The following is a 12,556-nucleotide window of genomic DNA, read 5'->3' on the forward strand; positions in this document are numbered from 1 at the left end:
ATCATCGATCATAAGTACAATAGAATCAACCGATTCATTCTTAATCCCAATAATAAACAAGGCTTTGTGAATTTTTTACATTTGTGAAGTTGTCCAAAAATATAAATTCCAAAAATGGTAAAAAACAGTCCCAAGGTACTTCAAATGACGATGTGTTACATACAGAGTTCTCAATGGCATTATACAATAGTTTTATGTGAGGTATAGAGTAGAATTTTTGTTGTTAATTGCTTAAAATATAAATCTGATCCACTCTGTGAAGGCACACATTACTTGGTGATGACGCATACAAAAAAGCCAATGAGCATTTGATATCATTGACATAAAACCTTTGTTTTAACACTTCTTGAGGCGGCAAATGTTGAATTTTTAACGAGTATGGGATTTCACAGATTTCACGGTCACTATTTAAGACTTTTTTTATTATTTTTGGTTCTGTTCCTCACACAACACAAGCATATGTATGCTGAAAGTTTGAATTACATTGATCATATTATGGTACAATTATGGTATATTTTATGGTAATTTTTTATTCACAGCATATTCAGAAAACTGCCATGTCCCATGGGAAACAAAATAAATATTACACAAGTAATGGTTAAACAATAAAAGAAATTTTATTTATTTTAAGATTTTAAAGTGTGTAGTAAAATTATAATTAAAATGATCTAATCCTTTGAAATGAGTTGGCACCAGAATACACACAGCACAGAATGAAATTTTATATTTTTTATAAATTAAGTGAATGAGCCAACTGCGTTTAATAAATGCGATTGAAAACAATCTCATCGATCATAAATACAATATAATCAACTGATTAATTCCATTAATTAAATATTAATAGGTTAAATAATACCTTTTAGTGTCTATGCAGATACAAGTAAATGTGGTAGAACTGCTCGGGTTATGACTGTAACCCCTGTTGCCTGAGAAGGTAATGATTCGCTGCTTCACTGATGACGCTTTGGGGAATGCCTTCGGCGTGAGCGCATCTGAAGCACATGTGTAACTAGTCCAATTCTGATTGGTATTGTGTCTTCCTGTGACGCACGCTGGCGGGCCTGGAGAACTGTAGAATGGGCCACATTCGATGGTACTTTGAGTACATAGCCGGGCCTCAGGTGCAAAATAGCTTTAACTCTGCCTGGAGCGAAATCCAGGTAAGATGAGGCGACCAAAAGGGCCTGCAGATCTCAGATTTTTTTGAAGGAGGTAATAGCAAGTAGAAACGCCATCTTAAGGGTGATGCACCTGATGTAGGCAGCATCCAAAGGTTCAAAGGGTGCCAGGGACAACCCTTCGAATACCTCTGCCAGGTCCCAAGCTGGAACCCTGGCCTGAGTCATAGGCCTTAACCTCTGAGTACCTCAAAGGAAACAAGCTATCAATTGGTGCTTAACAGTTAACAGTTTGTGGAAGGCACCTATGGCTGCAAAATAGACCTTAAGTGTGGGTAAGATTGGCAGAAAACCAGTCCTGAAGAAACTCCAGCACTGAAGCCACTGGGCAGTTAACTGAGTCTAGCTTACATTTTCCGCGCCATAAAGTGAACACTCTCCACTTTAGAGCAAAGAGTTCCCTCATGGAGAGAGCTCTAGAACTGAGAATGGTCTCGATAACCTCAGCCAAGAGACCTTCATTCATGAGCTGATTACCCTCATGGGCCAGATCCAAAGTTTCCATCTCTCTGGCCGAGGGTGATATAATGGGCCAGAACGGGGCTACCAGCAGCAAACATACTCCGATCTGACTCTCTGTAGAACTCCCTGGAGCAGAGTGGCATGGCATCTAGCCCCAGCGGAGCTGGGTGTGAAAGGGAGAACCACAATGGGCAATGTGTCTTCTCCTGAGATGCAAACAAGTCAATCTCTGCTTGACCGAACTTTCTCCAAATGAGCTCCACCGATTCTGGTCTCCATTTCCCGGGCCTCAGCCCCTGCCTTGATAGACATCTGCTCCCAAATTGCTCAGCGAGAGCAATTTCCCTAGGGACCATAGGAGGATCTGATGCACCAGTCTGTACAGAGGGCACAACCTCAGACCTCCCTGGTAGTTGATGTAAGAGACCATCGTCATATTGTCTGTTCGAATAAGAGCATGATGGTCTCTGAGGTCTGGAAGGAAATGCTTCAGAGCTAGCAAAACTGCCAACATCTCTAGGCAATTTATGTGCCAAAGGAGATGATGTTCCCTCCAAAGACCTTGAACTGAGCAGCCTTTCATGACCGTGCCTGATCATGTAATTGGGATTGCCCCTCAGGGAAAACCCCTTGGTCCTGAGCCACCACTGCAGGGGTTTCAGACAGTTGTGCCCGCATTGTAAGCGAATCCCATACTACTCCCAAAAAGATAATTTCAGGACCAGAGTGAGCATACCCTTTTTCACATTGAGTCTCAGCCCTAAGCACATTCAACATTTTGAACCTGAATCTCCTCAGAGAACAGTTCAATTGTCGAAGATCTATAATGAGACACAGGCCGCCATCCTTCTTCAGCTGTAGAACCACGTGTTTCTCTCTGGGGGAGAAATTTGTTCTATGGCCTCCTTCGCCAGAAGAGCTTGAACCACTTGTTCTATAACCTGAGCCTGTTCACACAGAGAGCACACACACAGAGCTTGCTGATTTTCATATTCACTTGTTTAGGCACACCTGCTGTTTTATCTTTGTATGTATATGTGATTCAGGTAGACCCACAAAGATGACAATATAGAATACAATATAGAGGATATAACACAGTTTGTACAATATAAAATCATTATATCTATGGAAAGTCCCCATGAAACATGGAAACCCAATGTGTATGTGTGTGAGTGTTTGTGTGCACATATTTGTGCAGGAATGCATTTCCATGTGTATGAGAGGGCAGTATTTGTTTTATGTTTCTGCTTATCTGGTTGCATTTGTAGTTCATGCTGTATTGTCTTTGTGTCTAGTTTGCTTGCACAGCTGCCGGAGGAGAATGTTACCTTGCTGTGTCACTTATTTGGAGTGCTACACAGGATACACAGTCACTCAGAGGTGAATCAGATGACAGCAATGAACTTGGCCCTTTGCATTGCACCCAACATGCTCTGGAGGACTTCCCAAATCAGCCCTGAGAAAGAGGGACAAAGTGTGTTGCAGGTAAGCCAGTTAAATTCTGGTTACATGTGTAGTATTCTGACAAATACAATTCAATTCACATGTACTTGCTCACTTCTTCACAGTGATAGTAAATAACATGTCCATGAAATATCTATCTATCTATCTATCTATCTATCTATCTATCTATCTATCTATCTATCTATCTATCTATCCCTACCTACCTACCTACCTACCTACCTACCTACAGTTGAGTTCAAAAGCCTGAGATCTCTTGTGAAATTTTTTTGTCATTACAAATTATATTATTAGCACAGTTTAAGTGAAAAATTATTTGCAGAAATTTTGACGATCTCTTAGCATCTTAGTTAAACAAATGTACTTATGGTAACACTTTATTTTAGGGTCTTTTAACTAGTTGCTTATTAGCTTGCATATTACTAGAATATTGGCTGTTTGTTAGTAATTATTAAGCACATATTAATGCCTTATTCTGCATGACCTTATTCTACATTCTTAATCCTACCCAATGCCTAAACTTAACAACTAACTTACTATTAATAAGCAGTAAATTAGTTTTTATTGAGGGAAAAGTCGTAGTTAATAGTGAATACATGTTCCCCATAACTAAAGTGTTACCGTACTTATTTGATTAGGTGACTTAGCAATAGTGCAAAATCAAAAATATTCCTTATTCATTTTAGGTCAAAATAAGATCTCATCACAGTGAACAAAGATATGACAAGAATTAGAAACAAGAACTAAGTAGCTATACTAGAGACACAAACCTTAAACAATGCAAAAGACCTACATCACTGTGACATTTAGCAGGTAATGAACATACAAGTGTTTAAATGCTTTCTTAATATAGCTACACTCTAAAAAAAAATCCATAAAAATAGGGCACAATGTACTGTATTAATTTACCGTAATTTTCTGTATTTATTTTTACAGGTATTTTACCTGTAATTTGAATTTCACACTTTATTGAGTTGTGTTTTAGGGTTAACGGAAATGTCTGTAAAATTACTGGATAATGTCCAGGTAATAAGCTGCCAGTACTTTTTCCGTTATTTTACAGATTTTTTTTTTTTTTTTTTACAGTGTAGTGCCTTTTTGGCTAATTAGATAATAATTAGAAATCTATTTTTTGAAACAGCTTTGGAATTATAGCATGTAGCACCGGACGACACTACTTTCACAACTAGTCACAGACTATATAATCACTGAGTCACTGATTTACAAGCAAAATGGCTTTATTGTGCATGTATTCATTCATTAAGTGCACCCTTCTTATTCAGGAATAGAAGCAGTTCCAGTACAGTAACGGGAAAGTTATTGGTTTAAATCTAAGACAGAATTGACCAAAGAAGTGGATTTTGTGCCCCAGGCAGTATATCCTAATTTTACATGCAAGCTTGCTAAGCACTGCTGTCATGCCTTTTAAACAGTTCTCCCTCATTGCTCTTGGCAAGACACAGTTTAAAACCACTATCACCATAGGTTGTCATGCTGGAGAAAAATCCCTGAGCTATTACATTAACACAATTTTAAATAAGCACAAGCTGCTTCTGGTAAGGGTGCTAAAGGGAGCAACAACCCGGGCCAACTTCATTTTGTAAATCGCAAAAAAACTGGTATTGGCACAACTTGTTCCTCAAGAAATCTCCAATAATGATGTTGCTATTATTAGCCTAAAGCTGCAAATGATTAATGCAAATTATGCATCTGATGGCTGCTGACTTAGTCGTGAGTTGTTCTGCTTATTAACCTCTGCAGTTTACAGCAGCAAAATCAGATTTCCTGATGTCACCAAAGGGATTTCTCTTATCAACAGGATGTTGACACAAACGCAAGGAGGGAAATCATTAGGAGTTCGAATTACCAGGAACCGACCTCACTACTTACAATACTGGTGGCACGATATTTGATGCAACACACCAAGAGATTTATAAATCTTAGGTTTGTTTAGAGTACTATAAGGCAAAATAATACATACACATGGCATTGCTTGGAAAAGTAAGTATGAATCTCCTTTTAACACTGTAAAAACCAGAATGAATCCACAGTTTGTCTTAATATGAACTGGGTTTCAAATGGGTGCTGAAACAAAAGATTTTGCATGTCAAAGGAAATTCCTTGTCAGGGCAAATAAAATTCAGCAGCATTAAAAAGTATGTCCAGTAAAAAAAGTATGTTCTCCTGACTAATTTTCTATTGCTTCATATGACAGCCGTCTATTGCTTCACATCAGGCCAATGTGAGAGGGATTCGGGCCTGTTGACAAACTCTCACTCACTACCATGCAGTGTTTTTAGTGCTTATTGAAAATGCGAGAATCTGAGAGTCAAACATCAGTTAGAATGAAAACATCACTCAGAATGTGTAAAATGGCTTTATGCCTTAATTTTCCAGGAAAAGTGTGCATATGAATGCATAGCCACCACGGAGCTACATTACAACAACATATTAGTAGATTATTTGATTTTAATTAATTAGTTTTTATGAAAGCTTTTTTAAAAAATTGACATTTAAAAGAAGAAGAATGTGCAGCTTAAAATATCTTTTTTTTGTGAAAAATTAATATGAAAAAAAAATAAAAAAAATGAAATATGGAGTTTATTAAAGATAGCTGTTTTTTTACTACAAAAAATATATCCAGTTGGCTGTGTATTACTTCAGCAGTTATAAAAACAGACGTTGAGAACTATAGCACCACCATAGTTTGAGCTGTAGATTAAAGGAGGAGGTTGGTTAGATTAGGTTTTTTTTTTCATTGAGAGAGGTGATAAACATTTCAACAGCAGATTGCAGCTGCTGGTAGAGTTTGATCTTGACTTGTAAATAACAGAATGGTACTGCTAGCACAGCAGCCCACAGTCAGAGCCTAATGTATAGGAGGCAAATGAAAAGACTTGAGGTGGTGGTGTCTGTGTGATTTACTCAGAGATTGAAAATAGAGTGGGAGATTTTGAGAGGAAACAGAGCTCAATTTTCTCATGGCTGAGCCTGAGATGACTGACATTATAGCCATGCGATAAGGAGAGGAAGAAAACGACGAACAGAAGGAATAATATGAGTCATGAAAATTCTTTTATTCCATTAATTTGAGGACCATGCTGGGCATTTAAAGGGCATGTGAATGAAAAAGCATAAAGCAGTGTGTTGCCTGGCTACCTAAAGATGCCGATTATTAAAAACTGGTCTCCATAGCAACTTATTTACTGGCATATGACTGGCAAATAACAGACCAATAATCGGACTCCAAAAAGTTCCATGTATGAGGCTGGGTGTATAAATACATAAATACACATTCTCTGAATCCATACCCTCTGCATAATTCATATCACATTGACTATCAATCAGGGGGTAGGAGAAATGTATGCTGTCTTTGAATTCTAGGTATTCATGCTGGAGCATTATTTAAGCCTGTTTTTAAGATTTACAAATTTCAATTGTATAGTAAAATTTCATCAAATTTAATTGAATAATCCTTATTATTAATATTATGGTCACACTTTAGATTAGGGTCCAATTGTCACTATTAACTAACTATTAACTACTACTTTTGCCTCAATAAACTCCTAATTATGGCTTATTAATAGTTTGTGAGGAAGTTGTTAAGTTTAAGTATCGGGTAGGAATTAGGTAGGATTAAGGGATGTAGAATTTATGAATATAAATCACATAAACTGAAATTGTCCATTCCCTTGTTCCATTAATATTTATACAAAATGTTTTATTAGCTCTAGTTTTTTTTTTTAACCCATTTAAAATTCTTAATTCATAATTTGAAAAATATATAAGGATTATTCAATTCAATTTGAAATTTGTAAAATCTTAAAATAAGGCATAAATATTATTTTAAGTGATACAAATTTCATTAACATGATTCAATAGATCTCAGACCTGTTTGATCCAGTGGAGATGAGATCACATCTGTGATCTAATTCACTGTAGAAAACATGTCCAATATGTGCGACCTTCTGTAAGTCTCTGCGTTTCACACTGAGAAATATGTAAACTGCATCTGTAGATTTAACTTCCGTTTGTATTACATGATAGCCTTTTTGTGGATGTTTAAAGATAAGAACTGTCAAAACAAAGAAACATGGGCTGAATCCACATGCTGTACATTCATATGTAATGAAATCGATAATGAAGTATCTTCTTGACATACAGTTCTTCCGGACATACTTTAACCTATGTGTTGTTTGGCAAAGAACATACATTTCCATTATGAAAGTGTAAGAGTTATAGGTAGCAAATTTCTTGGTACCTATAGCTTTTACACTTAAGAGCCATTGCAGCTTCTATGGCCTTATGGTTGCACACTTCAGAAACTGCAGTATGTCATCCGGGTATTGTTCACTGTCACAAGAATCATGAGCTAAATTCCCATACTTTAATGGTATGTAATGAAATCGATAAGGAAGAAACTACTTGACTGTTTATGAAGTGCATTCTTTAGGTATGCGCTTGTGTAGTGTAATGCATTTCCAGCCATTACCCGTTATTAACCATACTTTCATACTTTCAACCATACTGGAAATGGCTGAGATGCACTGGGGGGACTCTAGTTTGGAAGATTTTTTTATTAGATTATCTATTGTAATCATTGGTGTTCTTATTATTATTCTTTTTCAGATTTTTCTTTTTCCAAAAAAAAAAAAGACTTTTTCGAACTCCTCCTAGGCTGTTACTCTGATTTTCATGAAAATTGAACCAGACTATCTTCAGACCATGCGGACAAAAAGTAATGGAATTCAAGTTGATTTGTTAAACCATCCATGTGCAAACAAATTTGACGAAGTGCCTGCCAAAAAGAATGTGAGGCTATATCTCCACAAGGCTTTAGTGTATTCTGACCAAACTTGGTGTGTGTTATGACAGACATGACCTGAGGCTACCTGCACAGTTTTGGCTCAGTGCCACCTAGTGGTCTGGAGATATGGAAAAATTGACATTTTTGCTTATAACTTTGGAACGGTTTGTCCAAAAATCACAACACTGGTCTCGTTAGATTTGGTACAGCATGCTGAGTCGAACGATTCCCAATTCTTCCATATTGGCCAGTTTGGGCATTGGCCATTTAGAATTTTGTTGTGAAATGCCATTATTGATTAAATTAGTCTATTGTAACTGGTCTTAATAGATTCCTTGGGTCATGCCAAGAACATAGATACCAGTTTTGCCATAGCCATTTTGATTTCCTTCAAAAACCTACTTTTTTCATCAAAATGAAATTGTATCATCTTCAGACTGTGATGAAAAAAAGTTATGGATTTCGTGTCAGTAGATTAAACTGTTTTCATATACCGCATTGACAAAGTCAATGGGATGATGCCAAAATGACTCTGAGGCTGTATTTCTGCAATGCTTTGGCATATGGACACCAAACTTTGCATGTGTCATTGTCGCCTTACTCCGACCACACCACATCGATTTGGTTACAGTGCCACCTATTGGTCAAAAGTGATAAACCATTAAATCATTACTGGTGACTGTATTTATAATTTTTCAGCCATTTTGCCTAAAATCATCTTAAAATGTCTTTAAATGCTTGTTGTTGCAGTTGGTCTGATGCTCCCAGCCATGCTGGGAGTATCAAGACACGCTTATAAAAATAATTTGCATAGTAATGTATCTAGAATATATATTTTCGCCTCCCTACTCTTAAACAGTGGTTAAAAGGGTTGAAATATGATGTTTATCATTTTCTAAAACTTTTTGTTTTGAGGATGTTACAATAGACATAAAAACATGAAGTTCTATTCATATATAAAGAAATCTCTGAAATAATAAACTGCTGATTCTATTTTTTTTTTTTTTTTTTTTTTTCAGAATTTAAAGAGTATTAATGAGTTGATCTCCCCCTCTTTCTCACAATCTGCATCATCACATGAGGTTATGATACTGCTTTTACTCAATGAGCTGCATGATTCTGGAAATTGAGAATCACTTTTTTTTTTCTTTTTTTTTCATACCTATACATGACAACGTCTCTCTCTGGCTCAGTGGCAGTGCCAGTGCAGATTCAAATGTTTGCTGTGTTTGCAACGGCTTATTTTTTTTCTGTGAATTTTCACATTGTGTTCACTCCCAATAATGGATACAAATTATTGCAGAGACAAATTTGTGCTGAATGAGAGCAGGCTATTCGAGTTAGTACCTTACTGTTAATGCAGTTAGAATAGTTCACCATGTCCAGGACTACATACAATGATGCTTATGCATTTCTTAACTCAAGCAATGCTTTAGGAAGAGAACAGCATGAATCAATCGGTGGATAATTATCCATTTTCTGTCAGCCACAAAACCCTGTGGTGTCTATTAAATACTGTTTTTCCAGTGGAAATGCTACAGAGCATTCCATTCCCTCTGCATGCATTTTAATTTTCCATTTCTTTGGCCTGGTTTGTATTTGAAATAAGTTGGAGTAAAAGATTCATTGGCTTTTTTCTATGAGAGAAGTGAGGATCTCTGTGGATATGCCAGACACGCACACACACTGGCGTCACATACGGTCTGTGCTATGAAATCTCAAAACTAATGTCTAAGCACTCTAGAACTTGGACAGAAACAAGGTGGTAGTCATCTAGCATACCAAATGTGTCCACCATAGATATACTTACATGCTCCGACAAATGTGCAACACACAAAGTTCATGAGCTGGTTTGTACAGTGCTTCAGTCTCTGATATATATGCTGCCATAGTCAACGTTTATGTTTGCAGGCCAGCTGTGTCTGTTTTCCATATTGATGATGTTTTGTGTTTTTCATCTGTCCTTCAGGTTGCCATGCTCATCCAGTACCTGATAGAAAACACGCCTGCCATATTTGGAGATGATCTGGACAGTCTGTTCACCAGGCAGTTGAATTCAGAGCAGGAAACACATGACTACACAGGTAATTGTGTTGTTCTGCCCATGGGACCTCATTAATATGAGATGCCTATTGATGTACTTAACATACAATAATTAGCCTTTTTGACAGTGCGATTTTACAGTACTCGCACACACATTTCAATTGTCTGCAGGTGTTGAAAAAAAATCTAAATCTCTTTCATATAACTCTTAAGACACTGTAAAATTGCCAGTGATTACAATGTTGAGTATTCTTTAGAGAGTTTTAGCACAACTCTACAGGCTTTGCTCTGAATTTCAACCCTTACACTCTCAAGATCCTCTTAAGCTCTCTTAGACTGGATTGAAATGCCAATAAACTGTTTAGACACCATCACAGAGCCTGCTACACAGTATATATTGCACTATGGGGCAAATTTATTTAACAGGTGTGCCTTTTTTCATGTATTTAAGTGCAAAAACCTGTTCTGCATCATAAGTATTGTTATTGTCAACAGGGCTTAAAAATGAAAAAAAAAAAAAAAAAAAAAAAAAAATTCAATTGGTTCACTCTGAGCAAAGATTCTGAGCAAAATCATTATTTTAACATTTCTGTTCATGTGTTCCTTCTGTATTATTACCGTACATATTCTTGTCTGTACTTTAATAATAATAATAATAATAATAATAAGTACAGCGTTTTCTTTACTTAAAAAACACGAAGAGAGTCTTAGTCTGGTATTTGCCGTCTGGTCATAGCCAATACAACATCATCTTTTATAACAAGATTTTAAATGTATTAAACGAAAGAAAAACCTGTCAACAGTTTAAAGAAATTATACTATTTTTTCAAGATATTTTAAAATGTTTGCTGCTACTGTTGAAAAAAACAGCATATGCTGGTTAGGTATGTTTTGAAGCATGGAAGCTGGTTTGAGCTGGTTTAAGCTGGTCAAGTGCTGGTCCTAAGCAACTAGCTCCAGCTCAGGACCAGCTAAGGACCAGCATAAACCAGCTCAAACCAGCTTCCATGCTTCAAAACATACCTAACCAGCATATGCGGTTTTTTTCAACATGGTTAAAAAAACATGCAAAGGAAAAAAATAAGTCTCACATAGGTCACATTTTATTTTTACATTCAGAAATAATCTAAAATACTGGTAAATAATGCAGAATGTTTACAAACATTATAAACACTATAAAACTATAGGCTATTTTAGTTTCCCTCACACAAATCCTCTAAAGTTAATGGAATTCAGGCTATAAAAATATCAAGCAAAAACTAATTGTTGTCAAGACAGCAATGCTGGAATACGGTGTGTTCACACGTTAAGGCCCTTTCACACGGGACGCGGCAGTCGCGAGTGTCTAGTTAATTTTTAATAGGAGATATGCGCAGTGGCGGACTTAGTGATTTGGGGGCCCTAAGCGATTCCAGCTATGAGGCCCCAACAGTCAAACTTCGAACTCAAAACACTCTTTTTCTATATATATATTTTTCTATTGTTTTTTTTCTACATTTGTAAATAAACTGCATGTTAAAAATATCTGGAACTTTTATTTTCTCATTGTAAAATGAAATGCAACTGAATTCACAAATAATAATAATAATAATAATAATAAAAACTAAATTCACAAACAAACTATTTACAGTTCATTAACCATATTGGTGATTACACTTTAATATTAATGCGTCAAAATTTGACAGTCACAGCACTTCCATTTTTCACACTGTGTAGACCAGTAGCGGCTTCTGGCCGGTAAATTTAGGAAGGGCAGATTCTGGGTCTTAGCGCTAGTTTATGATAAACATTTTGTAATATATCCTAATCGCTGAACACATCAGACACACTTTTGGCAGAATTCTAATGTCCTTGCGTTATTCAGCCTGAGGGTGGCGTTCTAATGATGATTGACAGATTTTAGTACACACAACAAACGCAAAGAATGCCATCTTAGAATTACCTTAATGTAGTATTTATTGCTTTCGAATGTTGTTTTAGAATGTTTCAAGCTATGTAGGAATTCCTAGGAATAGGAATACTCTAATTAATTTGATGCGCTACTCCACATTATAGGAAGAACAGACAAGCCAACTAGTTACTGTCCTGATATCGTCTTGATCTGGAGCGAGGTTTACGTGAGGTACCGTCACGTGGAAATAAGTCAGAAATCTGCCCAAATGGCGCTCTATGAGAGGGCGCTGCAGTTCCATTTTTCACCACAGATTTACATTGGAAATTAGTGGGGCGCTGTAGAGCTGGGGAGGGCTCTGAGACCGGCTGCCCCATTAATCATGAATACATGCCTGCTGAATCTATGCGCTACATTTAAATATATACTGCTCACTTTACAACTTAAAATAGTCTAGAAAATCCAAAATATATTTGTTGTAGAATGCTGAACACATTTATAATTTATTATTAATTCAGTGTATATAGAGGTCTATGTTTGGATTAATATTTTGGTGGGGCTCTGCCCCCACCTGCCCATACAGATGAGTCGCGGCTGCTGTAGACTAGCCACGATCGGCTAATCTTTTCACTATTTTTCATATTAATGAAGTAATTGCTGTTTGTGAATCATCGGCCATCATGTTCACTGGGAAATTTTCTTTTATTTGAACGG

At 36.6% G+C, this 12,556-nt stretch overlaps 1 protein-coding gene across 3 annotated transcripts in view; it reads left to right on the plus strand.

Annotated features, from left to right (window-relative positions):
- arhgap20b (Rho GTPase activating protein 20b) overlaps nucleotides 1–12,556 on the plus strand; it is a 54,195-nt gene that overhangs the window by 31,376 nt on the left and 10,263 nt on the right. For all 3 annotated transcript variants that reach the window (XM_051894433.1, XM_051894432.1, XM_051894434.1), the window contains 2 exons: nucleotides 2,936–3,125; nucleotides 9,878–9,992. In XM_051894433.1, coding sequence (XP_051750393.1) covers nucleotides 2,936–3,125; nucleotides 9,878–9,992 — 305 coding nt within the window. The remainder of the gene's footprint in view (nucleotides 1–2,935; nucleotides 3,126–9,877; nucleotides 9,993–12,556) is intronic.

Source organism: Ctenopharyngodon idella, chromosome 5 (assembly GCF_019924925.1).
Source record: "Ctenopharyngodon idella isolate HZGC_01 chromosome 5, HZGC01, whole genome shotgun sequence".
In the NCBI taxonomy this organism is placed as follows: domain Eukaryota; kingdom Metazoa; phylum Chordata; class Actinopteri; order Cypriniformes; family Xenocyprididae; genus Ctenopharyngodon; species Ctenopharyngodon idella.